Here is an 18,301-nt window from a genome sequence, read left to right on the forward strand (position 1 = left end):
TTTTTTTCTCTTCTCTGTGCTCTCCACACTAAATGGGCTGGGTGGTAACAAATCCAATTAATTCAACCTGTTCTTGTTGTGCACAGACTTTAAATACTGTCTTAGAGATTTCCTCTGCGCATTCCATGATTAAGACCTATTCAGGTTGAAACGCGTAGGAAACAGCTCCTCTGTCTTGCCTCTCTATTTTTGTCTTGCTTGGATGGAATATTAATATTTTTATTACCAATAAAGAAACTGTTTTTTAAGAAAATTCTACTTTCTCCTGAAGTTGCTGGAATTTCTTCCTTTCTTCATGTGTTCCCACCCAGGTCAGGGTGTTTCCGTGCACCGGAGGTAAGATTTGGGAGTGAAGAGGGGAGAGCTGAAGTTTCTTCGTTTTTGAGATTCTGCTAATGTCATACATGTGCATCAGCAGCTCAATTATTGGCTGCTACTGATTGGATAAGCACGCTGCATGATATGTAATTGTCTCTATGGTGATTATGAAACTTGTGTCTGGCTGCTGAAAGTATCTAGGAAGTGCCTAAGGGAAGTATATGGTGAAGCATCCTTTTGCCTATAATCCATCCATGGGGAAACATTTTAAAGGGAATCTGTCAGCAGGTTTTTGCTATATAATCTAACATTATAATATAGGGAAGGAAAGCCTGATTCCAGAGATGTGTCACTTACCGGGTGGCTTACTTTAGTTTTCACAGAATGCACGTTTTCACTGATGAAGCTGTAGGTGAGCTAAGAGTTAAAGGAACCAATCACCAGAATTTTTGTATATAACCTAAAGCCAGTGCTATACTGACACTATCAGGCTGATTATCTCCATACCTATAGTGATGAGCTCAGATGTTTAGGTTTTAAAACCCAAGAAAGTAAAGTTTATAAAATCGGCTGCTTCTCGAGTGACAGCAGCTGAGGATCAGATAATATCTGGGGTGGTATGCAGAGTTATACCCTCCCCCTGTTAGAATTGGCATAAGTATACAAACAATTCACTTTTTCTCTTGCAGGACCTGTGTGAGGTCATACCCATGTGACCAGAAGGGGTGGGGCCTCAGCCAACAGAAAAATGTTGCTTCGTGGTATCAAGTTTGTTGGCTTAAGCCTCGCCTCTTCTGATCACATGGGTATGACCTCAGCACAGGTCCTGCAAGAAAAAAAATGAATTGTTTGTATAATACTTATGCCAATTCCATAGGGGGGATAACTATGCATAACCCCCAGATATTATCTGATCCTCAGCTGCTGTCACTCTAGAAGCTGCCAATTTTATAAACTTTACTTTCTTGGGTTTCAAAACCTAAACATCTGAGCTGACAACTACAGGTATACAGAGAATCAGCCTGATAGTGCCTGTATTGAACTGGCTTTAGGTTATATATGAAAATCCTGGTGATTGGTTCCCTTTAAACTGTGTATAACACCACCCACATCCTTGATTGGCTTGACTGGACTGCACGTGAGTTGTAGTCAGATAGCGTTAATATCCTGTATATAAATTGCTGATAGCATTGAAACTGCAAATCACAACCTGATAAGTCATACATCATTAGGTTCAGGCTCTCCTGGTCTATCTTATGCTGCTCTGAGATTAAATAACAAAAACCTGCTGACAGATTCCCTTTAATAATAGTTGTAAATAATGTTGTTTTTTTTTTTTTTTTTTTAAATATGTCTGACAATTCTTGCATAAATCTGTCTTTTGTGTCACAAATTCAACAAATGAAGGAGAAAGTTGGAAAACGTAATTCACTTTTCCGTCTGTTATCCTACTCTTTGTCCAGTGTTATACAGGTTATCAAATATAGATCTACAACATTTTCTTGAAGCATAATGCCTAGTATAGTAGCTTGAGGATATAAAACATTACACAATATAGACATAATTTTCTTTCATACACTGTACAAACTTAATCAGAAACAAAAAGATCCCCAGCGGCAGGTCATCTGTAAGTAAAGTCCTCTCTGAACCTGATGGATCTTGTTGTGGGTGAACCCTATTTTGACAGAATCTAAGCCCACTGAAGGATCTTCTTTTCTTCTATAGAACAGTAGAAAAATTGTACGTGATGAGATGTCCCCATCATCAGTCTTGTTTAACCAGGTAACGTTAATTTAATATAGTATGATAATAGTAGAATGTTCTTCTGGTTTCTTAACTCCCTATATTAGTCCAGTCTATGTCAACATATACAGTATACTGCGGCAGTAGATATAATACTTTAATTTGAAGGTTTCTTTTAATCGTTCAATAAAATTAATTTGCGCCCAAACTATGGTATGTGGATGAGTACTCTTCTAGGAAAAAAGCAAACTGTGCCATTAATTGGAGGTAGATACCCTATAAATCAATGTTTGACCCTTTAATGAGACTTGAAAAATATGTAAAGGTACTCCTTAGAGATAGTTTAGTGATTAACTACCTTTCCTGATTCCCTCATGTGCATAAACATTTGGTTCCCTACCAGCTTATCTATCTGGAGAACAAAAATAATTGGGAATTAAATTAAATCAAACTGCCTGGTTATCTGTCAAGTTTACAGGCCTCCATGCTGTAAGAACCCAGGCCGCTGTCTAGAATGTAAAAATCACTTTATAATACTTACCTAAACCGTCACTGCGGGGGAGTTGGGTCTTATGGGCATCTCCGTTCTCTGGTGCCGGCACCTCCTCTTTCGGTCATTTTTGTCGTCCTTCTTCTGAAGTCTGGGTGCATGACGTGTCCTATGTTATCCACACTCATGGGTATTGAGATCCTGCGCCTGCGCGGGTCCGGCGAGTGTGTATGATGTAGGACGCGTCATGCATATTAGCTTCAGAAAGAGGACAAAGATCGCCGAAATAGGAGGTGCCGGCACCGGAGAATGGAGACACTCATATGACCCAACTCCACCACAGTGACCATTTAGGTAAGTATTATAAAGGGATTTTTCCGTTCTACCCAGCGGCCTGGGCTCTTATATACAGCATGTTAGCCCACTGGTTGTGGCCGCAGCTTATAAGCCCCAAATCTGCTGACAGGTTCCCTTTTAGTTCCTTGAAAGAGCGGGGGTTTGAATGATAAAAGCATAGACTATACTGAATATTTTCTCACAAAACTGTTTATATATCTGCTCAGCTCACCTGCTCTATAATATGTTGCCTGCAGATTGAACTTCAATTTCGTGGTGACAGGTTCCCTTTAACATTAAACCCAAACCAGAGCTTTCTCCAAAACAAGGAGACTCCCATGGATAAAGTGTCAGACACTGGAACTACCTCCAACAATTGTTATTATACAGACTGCTATCTTTCTTCTGGATGGGAGCTAATTTGCTTACTTTTTCTCAGAGAACATTTCCTGGCTTATAAGATTCCCTATCCCAGCTAGTGATCTCCACAAGGAGAAAATGTACTAAAAAAAAGTACATAGATCCAACCAAACTATGAAATGCATTTTGTAGGATTTGTATAAAACGGAGAGATTCTTCTACTGTCTTGGTTTAGTTGTAACCAATAATGTTCAAAATGTTCCATTTTTCAAATACTCTAGTAGAAGACAATAACAATGTGTGTCTTTTACATTGTCCTTTTACAGACTTGGTTGAATTTTCACCTAAAGTGTTCATAATGTTCCATGGTATTTCCATTATGGAATGTTAGCTAATACATATTTGGATTTTATTTTGGCAGCTCTGAAGGTAGATGGCTAGTTAAGATTCCAAGCGTCATTTCCAGATATATTGTAGATTGGAATACTACCAAAACAGAAGAAAGTTCAAATTCTGAGACCTCTGAGCTGATTGTTAGCAATATATTTTGAAACTGCTGACTACATTACAAAGACGTTAGATTGGGTGCAGATGCTCGAAGAGACTCTACTGTTTTGTTAAGTGGTTTCTTCTCTGAAGCTTCCAAATGAACATGGCACTGACACGTTGATGCTCTGCTGTAGGTCACTGAGTGCTTATTGGTCTTTTTATACTTGTTCATACAACTGACAACTCTTTTAGAAATTAGGTAAAATATCTCACAAATACTTAGGATAATGCAAATTGCTGAGGCCGCTACCATAAAATAGGTAAAAACCTTCTTCTCAGTTGGTCGAGCAATGAAGCAATCCACAGTATTAGGGCATGGATCAATGTTACTGCACTTGACGAGTCTTGGCAGGTCAAAGCTATCCCACATTTTATGAAGGATGTACAGGAATGTGATTTCTATCCCTGTTTTGAAGAAAAGACTGAGAAGGTAAGTCCACCACAGACCACCATGTTTCTTGCCTGTGTTTTCATACAGTTTAGCACAGTTCTCTCCATTTTTTAATCTGTACTTTTTTTCTCGATCTTCTCTGTAAGCCACATGCATAATGACCAAAAGTGAAGGGCAAGTCACAAATATGAGTTGTAGAGCCCAAAGCCGGATATGAGAAATAGGGAAGTAGTGGTCATAGCAAACGTTGGTGCACCCGGGTTGTCGAGTGTTGCAATCGAAATCTTTTTGTTCATCACCCCATACTTTCTCTGCTGCGACCACATACACGAGAACTCGGAATACAAATACTACGGATAGCCAGATTCTTCCAAATGCCGTAGAATACTTATTCACACCACTGAGGAGACCTTGGAATGTTTTCCAGTCCATGTTGAACTAACTGCCTAAAGAGACAAGAGGAAATAATTCAGGTTAGAATAAGTCATAGAAAATATTCATTATTTAAGTTTTTTCTGAAATACAAACCCCGGCTTTTCAACATATTGTATACAGTAGATAATAGAAACCTTTATATGTATGAAACTGATGACCCAAGCAGGCTTAATTTTATGTACGGAGTCATCAAACATAGTATTTGTGCCAGTGTGAAAGATAAAACTGTATATGTGACACTAGACATGTACATATATACATAAAGTGTAATTGATGCCTCTGTTTTTTCTAGTCACATGCTGTACTAACCTGATTATACTTTCCTAGCATTCCTAAGATGCTTTTTATTCCTTATACATTAGCTGTTTAGCTCTAAGCATAGTCATCACATCATTATAATATTTCTATATGAATATATTATGTTCATATGTTAATTACATCTCATGGTATATGTGAAAATAATTTTTCAGTGCTGTCTTGAAAATCACAAAGGCTGTAAATTGTAATTCTGGCATCATCCTCATGGTAAAACTAAATTAGATTCTTTGCTTCTATATCCTATGACATTCTTATTTATATTCAAATGCTAGAACATAATATGGAATGTGTGCATCATTAATATTGCTCAAAAGTATTGGAACCTTGACAAATCTGTGACTTGGCATTGAATTCCTCATATTGCGAAAAACATATAGAATACAACACGTGCCATGGCATTCTGTTTTGCCAGATGCAACTATGACAAGTCTACCTCCTGCTTCTTACAAAGGAATATATATTATATTCCCATTTCTTTTTTTTTAAGCACAAACATGCATTTTATATCCTGTGTGTAGAAAAAGGCAAGTGAAAGGAATATATAATTAGAAAATAAGAAGAAAACTATCTCAATAGCAAGGTGAAGTGCTATTTGAAAAGGGCATGTCTACAAATAAAAACAATTATTTTTGGTGCCGGTTTAACAGTTTTTTCAATAACTGTTTGATCTTATAGTGTTGTGAGGCATACAATTTTTCATAGATGCATTTAGATTATTACTAGTTCTACCTCTTGTATGTGGATTGGTCTGGCTTTTTCCAATGACTCGTCATAACTAATTTGGTTCTTTATTTCTATTTATAACAGCTTCAGTAATAAGAATATTCCACAATAAAATACATTATATAACCAGTATCCCAAAGATTCATGTTTCCCTACTACAAATATAGTGGTTAGTTATTAACTTACCCTGATGAGCAAAAAGTAACACGGTTTTGAAGTTTTCACTTTCAGGCTTCATATCTTACCATCCACTATAGTTTTGAAAGTGAGACTACCTTCATGTTATAGACAAGCATCTTGGCTATCTTATACATAAATTTGACTTGCAACTATTTAGCATATGATTAGTTATGCAGATTATTGTCATGTCACTTTATTGTTACTGTTTACTTTTGGTGATGGAAAAATCTTCTTCTTTGTGTATACTACAAATTGCAACCTGTTATCACATTCCCTAATACCTTAGTGTATTATTAGGTTGATTCCCAAGTGAAAGATCACTGGTTCAAATCGAGAAGCAGCCATGAAGATTCCCAAGAAAAGAAGAATGCCATCATTCAACTCATCGATAGCGGTCTCTTGGTCAAGAAAATCAACAAACTGCATGATAATTGAAAGAATATGAAAAGAAGTCTATCCATCCAATCAAAAGCTATGATGTGGATGTCCAGGCAAAATATTGCAGTCAACAAGTTGGCTCACCGCAAGGTCTTTTGGTTTTAGGGCGACAAACAAGGCAGCAGAGATGGCTCGTATGCTTCGTAATAATGAGTTTACAGACATCCATGCAAGCACGATATGATGCACGTTACAAGTTTGGAATGGTGACCAAAAAAAAGGTGAAGAACCCTCAACTTAAATATTGTCATGAGAAGCATTGACTCGAGTTTCAAAAAAGTTACGAAAAGTGGATGGTAAAAGATTGGAAACTGGTGATTTGGAGTGATGAGACAAAAGGCAATAGAGTAGGCTCTGATGGGTGCAAATGAGTCTAGCATAAACAAGGGAAAAAGGGGCTAACAGATCAAGAAATTGAAGGAACCGTAAAGTGTGGGGGAGGAAGCCAGATGATATGATGTTGTTTCACCACAAAATGGTTGGAAACTTGACCAAGCTCAATGGTGGTCTCAATGCTGAGGATCCTACAAAATTACTTACTTTGTACACTCAAGTCCTACGGGTATGTAAAGGACAGCCTATTTTTCCAAAAGGACAAGGACCCGAAGCATACATCAAGATTGACGAAGAAATGATTCAATGACAATGAGGTAGAGGTTTTAGATTGACCACCAAAGTCCTCAGATCTCAACCAAATTGAGCACTTGTGGATAGAGTTGACGAAAAAGCTTGTATATATAGCCAAGTGAGTCGACCTGTATGCACGATATTGGAAACATAAAAAAGAGTCCTGGGATCAGATTTTCGTTGAGACATGCTTGTATCTGATTGAGAGCATGTATAGAATAGTTTCAGGCAGTGTTGAAAGCCAAAGGTGGATTTACAGAATTCTAACAAAATAATAAAATTACAATTTAGATTTTTAGAAACAAAACAGTAGAAGTGCAGTGATATGACAAGATTCTGCATAACTAATCATATGACATATAGTTGAAAGTCAAATTTATGTATGAGATAGCCAAAATGATTGTTTATAAAATGATGGTAGTCTCAGGTTTGAACCTGTAGTGGATAGTGAGACAAGGAGCCTGAAAATCAAAACTTCAAAACATTGTTACCCGTTTGCTTGTATATGTGTCTGGGGATGCTACCACTATCTGAGTCTACTAGTGATTGACCCACTAACATCTATGATATATTTGATAAATAATTGTATTGTGTTTTAGTAACCTAGAGACACTGGCATATAGGATTCTGAAATGCTTATGGTGATTATGTCACCACACGTGCCAAAGTACATGTTCACATGGACTTGAAGTCTAAACAGAAGACATGATGCCACGTGTTTGGGTGAGGCCTCACTCTCATAAGAAATTCCTAGTAAGTACGAAAGCCTGGCGTTGGATACTATGAAAGAGGAAGGGAGACACCAAAAAGTAGGAAACTTAAATTGTATACAATTCCTTTATCATTGCTAAGCTTTTATATGGTCTTACATTGTGTCTGTGTGTCAGAAAGACACAAAAAATGAAAAATGTAGCTACCTATATAAAATAGATAATGCACACGGAATACCAATTAATATAGTTTGTTAGGTGAATCATTATAATTTAGCCATGTGACAAAAAAATCCATTAAAATCAATTAAAACATGCGTAAAAGCACACAAATAAATACAAGACTAACAGATCACCATGATATAGAGAGAGAAATAAGTATTAAACACTTCAACAGTTTTCTGAGTAAATATATTTTTAAAAGTGCTGTTGATACGAATTTCTCACCAGATGTCGGTAACAACCTATCCAATCTATACAGGCAAAGAATTCAAACCATAGATGTCGATAAATTTAGTGATGTGTAATAATGAGAAATGACACAGGGAAAAGTCTTGAACATGCTCATTGAAATTTATTTCATACTTCGTCCAAAAGTCTTTGTTGGTGATGGCAGCTTCAATACGGCTCCCATATTGAGAAACTAGTGACCTACATTGATCAAGTGTGATTTTGGTCCCTTCCACACAAACACTCTTCAAATCCTGAAGGTTCAGTGGCCTCCTTCTGTGATCTCTGAGCTTTAGTTCCTTCTATAAATTTCCTATTGCATTCGGGTCAGGTGATTGGCTGGGCCAATTGATAGTTTCCTTAGCTGTGTGTTTGGGATTATTGACTTAAGGGCACTTTACACGCTGCAATATCGCTATCGATATCGCTAGCGAGCAGACCCACCCCCGTTGGTTGTGCGTCACGGGCAAATCGCTGCCCGTGGTGCACAACATCACTTACACCCGTCACACGGACTTACCTTCCCTGCGATGTCGCTGTGGCCGGCGAACCGCCTCCTTTCTAAGGGGGCAGTTCATGCGACGTCACAGCGACGTCACACGGCAGCTGTCCAATAGAAGTGGAGGGGCGGAGACGAGCGGGCGAAATATCCCGCCCACCTCCTTCCTTCTTCATTGCCAGTGGACGCAGGTAAGGAGATGTTCGTCGTTCCTGTGGTGTCACACATAGCGATGTGCGATGCCGCAGGAATGATGAACAACCAGCGACATGCACCACCAACGATATTATGAAAAGGAGCGACGTGTCAACGATCAACGATTTTTGATGTTTTTGCGATCGTTGATCGTCGCTCCTAGCTGACACACGCTGCGATGTCGCTAACGACGCCGGATGTGCGTCACAAACACCGTGATCCCGACGATATATCGTTAGCGATGTCGCAGCGTGTAAAGCACCCTTTAGTGAAATGTCCACCCTCATTTCACCTCCATCATCCTGGTAGATGGTAGCAGATTTTTATCAATGATCTCTAGGTACATTTGTCCATTGATCCATTCTTCAATTATATGAAGTTTGCCATTGCCATATACTGAAAAACAGTAGTACACCATAATGTTCCCACCTCCAAACTTCACTGTTGGTATAGTGTTTTTGGGGTGATTTGCAGTATCTTTTGGCCTCCAAACATCATGTGTATTAGGGCATCCAAAGAGTTCAATTTTGGTCTAATCTGACCAGACTATATTCTCCAAGTATTTCACAGATTTGTCTAAATGACATTGAGCAAACTTTAAACGTGCTTGAACGTGCTTTTTGTTGAGCAATGGAGTCTTGAATGGGGAATGTGCATACAGGTCATGGAGATAGAGGGCATTACTTATTGTTTCTTTGTACCTGCTGACTGCAGGTTTTCTTGTAGCCCTCCACAGGTGGTTCTTGGCTCTTGGACAACTGTTTTGATAAATCTTTTCACTCTGTGTCTGAAATCTCAGGGGGAACACCTGGTCATGGCCGGTTTATGATGAAATAATATTCTTTATACATCTGGATTAAGGCTCCAACAGTGATCCCTGGAACATTCAGAAGTTTAGAAATATATTCTTCTGTAACCAATACCATCAGTATGTTCTGAAACAATAAGGTCACCAAGGTCTTGAGACAGCTCACTGATCTTTACCCATCATGAGATGTTTTTTGTGTAGGACCTTGGTTATGAGACAGCGTTTTATCAGTTAAACCAGCTGATATTATTTTTCATGAAGTGGCAGAATTTCTTTGTAATTACTGATAGATTTCAGCTTGTGTCATGACTTTCCATGTGTTCAATACTTTTTCCCTGTGTAATTTCTCATCTTTTACATAACTCAATTTATTGTTTTATTTCTTTGCCTGTGTTTATTAGATGGGTTGTTACCGACTTCTGGTAAGAAACTCTTGTTTAACACTAATTTCATGAGCTGTACATGGCGAGGTCAAAAATGCCCCATCTCATCATAACATGGCAAACCCACTGATATAGAAAATATAATATATCACATACTGTGTAAAGTGCCAAGTGCAACAAAAAATCCGTGCAATGTATGTAGGTCAAAGATAATAAATAAACCAAATAGAGTAATAAATAAAATATCAATAAATACAAATAAGTATAAATAATACCAATGTGATTAATACAAGGATAATAAAGGGAAGGATGCGGGGGAATGTGACTTCCTCAAGGATCACATTTGTTTCTGGTGTCATATTATGGACTTGAACAACTTATTTGGTGTTGGGTTTTTCTTTCTAAATAGAATGAAAGGTCCATATTGGTAATTATGAAGCATATCACAAACTGAGTTACTATTACTTTAGCTACAATCAAGTCATTTGTTGCTTATCACCATTTATATACATATAGGAAGGAATATCACACCCAGTTTAAATAAACACATAAAATAGATTGGCCATTTTAATATCTGTGATAGGTCTGATAGCTGTATTTACTTTTGAAAGTGCTGTATCAATGAAAGGTTTTTTTCTAGTACTAGCAGGTCATATGAGAAAAGCAAATATACTGTGCAGTCAACTGCTATACCTAGTCAATGTAAATGTTTTCAGTGACTCTTGGGTGGTGGACATTTCCTATCAGAATTACTGCCTATAAGGCAGTTTGTTAAGGTCAGGAGGCCGAGTATTCTGGCCAGATCTTGTAATCCAAGCACAGTCCACGTTTCATGGTAGTATGAAACTGATGTTAATTTGAAAGGTTGATTGCACTGATGTATAAAATATAAAAATCAAATAAATACATGGAAAGACAAATGCTTGGCTTGTCCTTGTATGAGTGGTTAGACACCACAGGTCCAAATTATAGACCTATAAGCCCAAGAACTCACTAACAAAGCTTCAGAAAAATTGTGTATTTATATGAATAAACAAGGCTTTTTAGAGGATATCTCTATAGCATGACATGTGCTGGTTGGTGTATTTCAATGTTTTTTCTGTGCTGATTCTCATTGAATAAACTGTAAAATATTGAAGTCACAAGGAGGTACGGCAAGGTTATTTAGCAGACTATGGGCATCATATTACAATTTTTGCTGTCTTTTTGGTTGTTTTTGAGGCAGGTTTACCACTGATATCTTCTTTTAAAAATTGTATTTATTAACAAGTAAAGATGAGCGAACCCATTAGAGTATGGAGCTCGGGTGCTTTACGTATGCTGACCACTCGAGTTGGCATCACTTGTTTGGGTACGCTCAGGGCTCGGCCCAGTGCGAGTTGCTTGCAGTGTCTGAATGACTTGCACTGGGGGTAAAAGTGGTGTTATCGTATGTAGTGTGTTAAACCCCCCCCCCCAAAAAAAAACAAAAAACCCACCCCCGGAAGTGTTCTGTTTACGGCTGGCTGCATGTGGTTGGCAAGCCAAACTGCCCAATTAGTGATTTCCATTAAGATTCAGGTTAAGTCCAGGTCCAGATCAGAATTTTATCTAAAGTCCGGCTGAACCTGCTGAGCTAAACTTCAATGGGTCCGCTTATCTCTATTAAGTAGTGAGTGACTTCCATTAGAAGCCACGTAAAGAATGGTCAGATGGCTCCTTTTAGATACTTCATGGCTAGTAAAGTCTAAGGTGGTTAAATGAAGCGCAAAAAGCCTGATCATATGAGCTGCAAGTTGTTTTGATATTGTACTGTATATGTTCATTCTTTTTGGCATGTTTTTTAGTGCTTTCTCAGGTGGGTTCAAGGAGGAATCTGCCTGAAAAAAATGTTCGGTGCACATAACCCTATACGTATTAGACATATACTGTTTGTTTGAAGCATTCATTAATGTATACAACCAAAGTAGTGTCCAGTTGGACTTTGTAAAACCCTTAAGGGGGCTTAACACGCAGCGACATCGCTAGCGATGTCGCTCGTGAAAGCACCCACCCCGTCAATTGATGCATCCTGGGCAAATCGCTGCCTGTGGCGCAAAATATCGTTAGGAGCCGTCATACCAACTTACCTTCCTAGCGACGTCGCTGTGGCCGGCGAACAGCCTCTTTTCTAAGGGGGCAGTTCGTGCGGCGCCACAGTGACGTCGCACGGCAGGCGTCAAATAGCAACGGAGGGGCGGAGAGCAGCCGCATGGAAGTCACACCCACCTCGTTGCCGGAGGACGCAGGTATGGTGTTGTTCGTCGTTTCTGGGGTGTCACATGTAGCGATGTGTGCTGCCTCAGGAACAACGAACAACCTGCGTCCAGAACAAGGAACGACATTTGGGAAATGAACGACGTGTCAACAATCAACAATTTGGTGAGCATTTTGCATCGTTGGCGGTCGCTCGTACGTGTCACATGCAACGACGTCGCTAACGAGGCCGGATGTGCGTCACGAATTCCGTGACCCCAACAACATCTTGTTAGCGATGTCGTTGTGTGTAACGGGGCCTTTAGGCCTCATTCTGACATCTATTTTTCCCATAAAGTTCTATTTGTGTTTTTCAAGACTAGCACATTCAATGTCACAGTTCTTAGAATGAGTTGGTTAGCACAATGACGATATCCTAGTTGCAACCTAAAGATGTCCCTTTTTCGCTGACAGTTTGCCTGGAAAAGATTGAGAAACATCCATTGTTTCTTTCTTTATACGATAAGAACTGATGAAACATTGGTGGTAAAATTGACATACAGGATAATGAGCAATGAAAATCTGATCAAGCACACTGTTTGAGAAAACAAATATGTGAATGAGTCTTTATGATGAGTTCAAATAGTTAGCACCATTAAAACAGGTAAATCAAAGCTAGTTTAAGGCTTTTTGACACTGACTGATGTAAATTTACTATATTAAAAATAAAATATATAAAAATAATCCATGGATTTAAAGATATTTAGACTTTATCATAAGGATGTAACAGTAATATTGCCAGTCTTGTGGCTTTCTACGTAACATTGGTGGTTGAGCATGCGCAATTTTTTTGCCTCCTGTCACTGTAGCTGCACTCAGCTGTAACAGTATAGCACGCCATCAAGGCTCATTCTCTTGTGGTGTAGTAGAAAGACCAGGATAGTATATACAAAGTTGGCTGGCAAGGAGGAGTCTAATTTTACTGCCGTGTGCGACTACCATTATGAAATACAAATGGCCAAGCATGTGCAGTGAATCGGTCTTGGTAGCCACAAGCAGCAGGAAAGCTAGATTCCTCCATTCTGACCTGCTCTGTATGCTTTGTATGAACACTCTATGGTCTAATTTGACCATTGGCGGCCACAGACCGAAGAGGGGAATCAGTGCAAGAACAGTATATGAGCACTTTGCAGTCCAAGAACACATCATAATGCACAATTCTACCTATTTTGCATATAGAAATAGAACCTCTTCTCCCTTGGGCCCCTGGTTGCACCAATGATATGTCCGCCCCTGAATTCGACCCACGGGGAGTGGTCTCATTTTGTACACTATTATCCTGCCTCAGGGGTGTCTATGTTGTACGCGTAAGCCATCCAGCTGTGCAGCCAGGTCATGACTTGTTGAGTTCCCTGCATTTCATCTTGATGACACAGAGGTTATATTGCTGCACCTTCATTCAGGTGAACATTATATTTGGCGAGGAGTGGAGATGTTAAATGTTTGCTTACTGAGAGGTAAAAATATGCACTGGAGACAAGCATCTGGGTGTACAATTTTATTCACCAAACTTGCTGGGCAGGTTTCTGCTAAAACTATTCTTTACACAGACAAAGGGAGAAATCAAGAGAAAAGTGAAGAAAAAGTTATAGAGTGGAACCTTGTAAGTGTAATGCTCAGTTTCCTGAGGTGTGTAGCTTATTCTTCCCATGCTATGACCACATCAGCAATTCTACTTTAGATAATGAGCGATGATAAATAATAAAATAGGTGAAATAGGATCAGGGAGTTGGTGTTTTCATTGTACAATGTTAACCGATCACTAAGCTTGAAATGGAAGCAATCTTGTATGGACAACACCCTTTCTTCCGTGCCTTTATTTGTCACGCCCTAAAATACAGACATAATACAAGTTGGCTCTTTGAGGAGAGTCTAATGTTTGTATTTTGTCTGAGTATTTACTGGTCATGATATAGCTTTGTAGCAAAGATATAAGAAGCTTTATAACTTTCTCTGAGATAGAATTTCTATAGCTTTTGTATTTACACTTAGGGTCTTGAATTCACTTTATGTAGAACTTTAATTGAGGAGAGAAACATAAATGTATGAAGACCTTCAGCCACCATGCACCTGGTCGAATGATGGCTCTGCTTAGATAAGTGTATAGAGATCTTCTATACCTTTTGATGTCTCCATTGTCAAACACAATCATCTATAGTTTTTTTTTGTATGAATCTGATAAAAGGAGTGATTTGCTTTTAAAAACCATACAAATTAGCCTTCTTCCAAAAATAAGACATTGGTCTTCATACACCTGGTTTGGGAATGCAGAGTAGGATGCAGGGATAGAGAACTCTGACGGAGGTTTCGCTGAATATCCAAAGTTGCGTGACAAGTTTTTTTTTCAGGGTTGACATTTATATAGTGCTTCAACCTCCGATAGGTGGCATTATTGAGACAGCTTCATAGAAGAGAACTAAATTGTTTTCTTTTGTTCCCAGGAGCAATGCATGATACCTAAGAATGGTCTCCTACCTTCTTAGATTTTCACATATATAAAATAAATAATTCTTAAGGCATCTTGCATAGCAGACTTAGAGGCCTTTGACATGCATCTATCTAGACATTTCTACTGATACACGAATAGGGTAACTTATAACTTTCCAGTTTCCCATCTACAAAGTCATGTATGTGAATCCTATTCTGCTTTTGTTGCTGACTTGCATGTCTATAAAATTACTCATGTAATGCTTAGATCACAGCCTCCTCTATCCTACTTACACCAATACTATCATCTACATTAGTGTTCCCCAACTGCAGTCCTCAGGAGCCACCAACAGTGCATGTTTTCAGGATTTCCTTAGCACTGCACCGATGATGATTCCAACAGCAGTGCAATACTAAGGAAATCCTGATAACATGCACTGTGGGGTCCCTTCAGGACCAGAGTTGGGGAACACTGATCTAGACTACAATTCCCCGCAGCCTCCACCACACTTCCCCCTGTTCAGTTGACTTATTTCTCTTAAGGAGCTTGAGGCTAACATGGCCGCACCTTTTACAAAAATGAAACCTGAATTTAGGACATGACTAGGAGACTCACCATGAGATATACCTGACATATATGCAGAACTTGCTAAAAATGCATTGTCAATATTACATTTGAAATGACATTGATTTTATAGGTAGCCAGCACTCCACACATTAGCATGCTGACATTACAGTATGTGAAATTATCCCAGACAACTAGTTCACGTTAAATAAGACAAAAGAAAGGACATGTTGTAATATATTTATATTGGAAAAATATATATTTAAGCTGTGAGCAGTTTTTGGTCCAACTCAACAGAAGTTGCTGCCTAATATCATCAGTATCCAAGCGGAAACAATCAGTGAGGACTTTAATGATGTAATGTGGAGAGGGGATAGGCTCCTTTCTCCTCCGGTTGGCTGAACACTCTCTTTTCCATGCGCTATAGAAATTTTACATGTTGTCATTGCCAAAAAGCATGATAGCTCTGGGGTCAACCTAAACATCTACTTAGTGATCTTTGTAAGTTTTTCTTTATGTTTTTTTTACTGCGTGGGCTATGAATTTACAACGCTAGGATATGGGATGGATTCAGAGGCGGACAAAGACAGAAGAGGGCCCCTGTGAAAGAACATTATATGATTCCTTTGCTGTCCAAAATCTCATCATAAAGCACAATTCGACTAGATTTGGAGGTGGAAATGGACCTTCCAACCTCTTGGGCCACTGTGCGGCAGCACAGGCTACACCAATGATATGTCCACCCCTGGATGGATTTGACACCAAAATCCCTGTGCAATCTGACCATAATTTGTACACTTTTTATATAGCATTAGTTTCCACCACACACTTCACATCCATTTGTGTGCAAAATTTTGATCCAACTGCAATAAAACCTGACTCAAAAAGTAAGCAGCAGGCTCCTTAAATTTCACTGATGGCACAAATCCATTTCAGTGCAAACTGCAAAACCTTTGCCTGAATTTCTGCCAAAGAAATTACGGATCAGATTTATCTGTAATGTCAAATACACTCTTAATAGGTAATGTAATAGTTGGATAAAGTGCATTTTATTCCTCTATAATACAGCCATATAAAGCGTTATATCATATATTAGAGAATACCAAGTTACAACAAAAAATACAAAGGATATTTAGACCATACAAAAGGTTCTATACAACACTCTTGTGATCCATGTGCACCCCGACCTAAAATGGTTCTATGTCAGGTGAAGAAAGAACATAATACTGGTGCCAAATCATATCTTCTGCATAGTTTCCTTTTAAAGGTGGTACTTTAAACAACTTCACTTTTGGGAGTTGATACAGAAGTTACAGTAGTCATGGAGTTAATGATTCTTTAAAGCTGTAAATAACGCTGTATTCACAATTACATACTATTGGGATTGTATATACATATGTGAATATGGAGTCAGTGCTGTTCAAACTCTGGTCAAATTCCTTTTACTGTGCAATATAAAGTGTCTTTGTCTATTGCTGTGTTTACTTCCCCGGGTCTTAATATCTTCAGTGTTTTTTACATAGGGAATCCTATATACTTCATACACAGAGGACTATGGTGAGTTCTGCTTCATATCAGCTAGTCTAGGCTTAGTTTACAATGCATACACAGCAGTATATATACATCGATAGGAAACAACTTAAGCAGGAAAACAGATGTAGCACATATACAAGTCAGAAAAATCTCAATCTATACCTTCTAGGATTCACAGTCCCATAATATTAAGAGTTAATGGCTGGAGTCCTACCTGTAAGGCAGAGGTAAGAGAAGAGTCCCAATAGACTTGAATCTAGTAGTATTGCACAGTCACTCGCTGTGGCTTCTTCAGATCTTTCCTAGGTGTGGCCAAGAAAATACCTGAACAGGTTATATCGTGTTAAGAAGCAGACTCTTAAAGCAGATGATTGGTCCACAGGGAAAGTAGAAAACCTACTATTTGCGTAATCTTCTAGAAATAATTCATAGATATATTTCCCTCTAGCCATGCAGCCAAGAAAATAAATTAAGTAATGTAGAAATAAGTAACTGTGTTCCTAATGAAGTTCCTTTATAATTTGTTCTTGGCATTAAAAAAGCATGGTTAAGTCAGGTATATTTCTCATTTACACACTTTGACAAATCCTCACATAGAGAAACTACACAAAGGTAAAGGAAATGTCGCGGGCGGGGAGGACGCCGTCGCTGCTGCGTTCTCGCTAACGCTCGGGTCCGGCGCTGCTGCTGCTGCTCGGTGGCTCGAGCGGTGGGCCAGATCCGGGGACTCGAGCGGCGCTCCTCGTCCGTGAGTGAAAGGGGTGGTTGGTTTGGGGGATTTAGTCCGTGACGCCACCCACGAGTCATGGTGAAGATAGGCACCACCGCTGCTGGTGACAGGGATCCCGGGAGTGATGGTAGGGAGCAGCTGGTATTTTGTTTTCCCCCTCCGTGGGTAGGGGTCGGTGGTCCCGGGGCCCGATGATGTTGTGACGGGGAGGCAGGGTTGGTGAGGTGCCGGATGGCACGGGTGTACTCACTCAGCAAGAAAGGTACAAAGTCCTCGGTAAACCAAACGGCTGGATGGACGGGTCCCGCAGCCGGCTGCAGTGCTTCTCCCCGGACAGGTGATGGTGGCTGTCTTTCCCTGCACCTTGATGTTCTCTTTCTGACTACTATGGATTCCCAACGGTAGTCCACTCCCCGATGTATGGGTACCGGAGGAGCCCGTTTGCCCGCAGACGCTGGCCCTTGGGTCTCTAGCCTTAGGCGGTAGCTGTATACCCTCATGGTGTGGGCGGTTACCTTCAATCAGGACTTTTGCTGTTGTGAAACCCCTGGGGTTTCAGTCACATTCGGATCTGATTATTGTCGGCGGCTCCAAGCCTGGTCGGGGTCCGATGGCCCTGCCTGTGTGTGCTGGCTTCACTTCGCTCCCCGGTCGGTACCGGCGGGCCGTCGCCCGTCCCCGGTCCTACGGTTCCGCGTTGCTCCACCACTCCTGCAGACGGCCACCACCGTCTGCCAACCTTGCTGTTAGTGCCCGGGCCACTACCCAGGCACCCAAGTGTTTCCTCCTCTCACTTCAAACTCCTACACTCGACACTCA

General features: G+C 39.7%; 1 protein-coding gene across 1 annotated transcript; it reads right to left on the reverse strand.

Annotated features, from left to right (window-relative positions):
* Positions 1-2,654: 2,654 nt before the first annotated feature.
* On the reverse strand, positions 2,655-17,051 carry GJB3 (gap junction protein beta 3). The gene is made up of 2 exons (XM_075334123.1): positions 16,967-17,051; positions 2,655-4,633 (listed from the first exon to the last, which is right to left on the reverse strand). Exon 2 carries the CDS (start codon positions 4,617-4,619, stop codon positions 3,813-3,815), a length of 807 nt encoding a protein of 268 aa, XP_075190238.1. The 5' UTR covers positions 4,620-4,633; positions 16,967-17,051; the 3' UTR covers positions 2,655-3,812.
* Positions 17,052-18,301: the final 1,250 nt, after the last annotated feature.

The sequence above is a fragment of the Anomaloglossus baeobatrachus genome, chromosome 2 (assembly GCF_048569485.1).
Source record: "Anomaloglossus baeobatrachus isolate aAnoBae1 chromosome 2, aAnoBae1.hap1, whole genome shotgun sequence".
NCBI classification, from domain to species: domain Eukaryota; kingdom Metazoa; phylum Chordata; class Amphibia; order Anura; family Aromobatidae; genus Anomaloglossus; species Anomaloglossus baeobatrachus.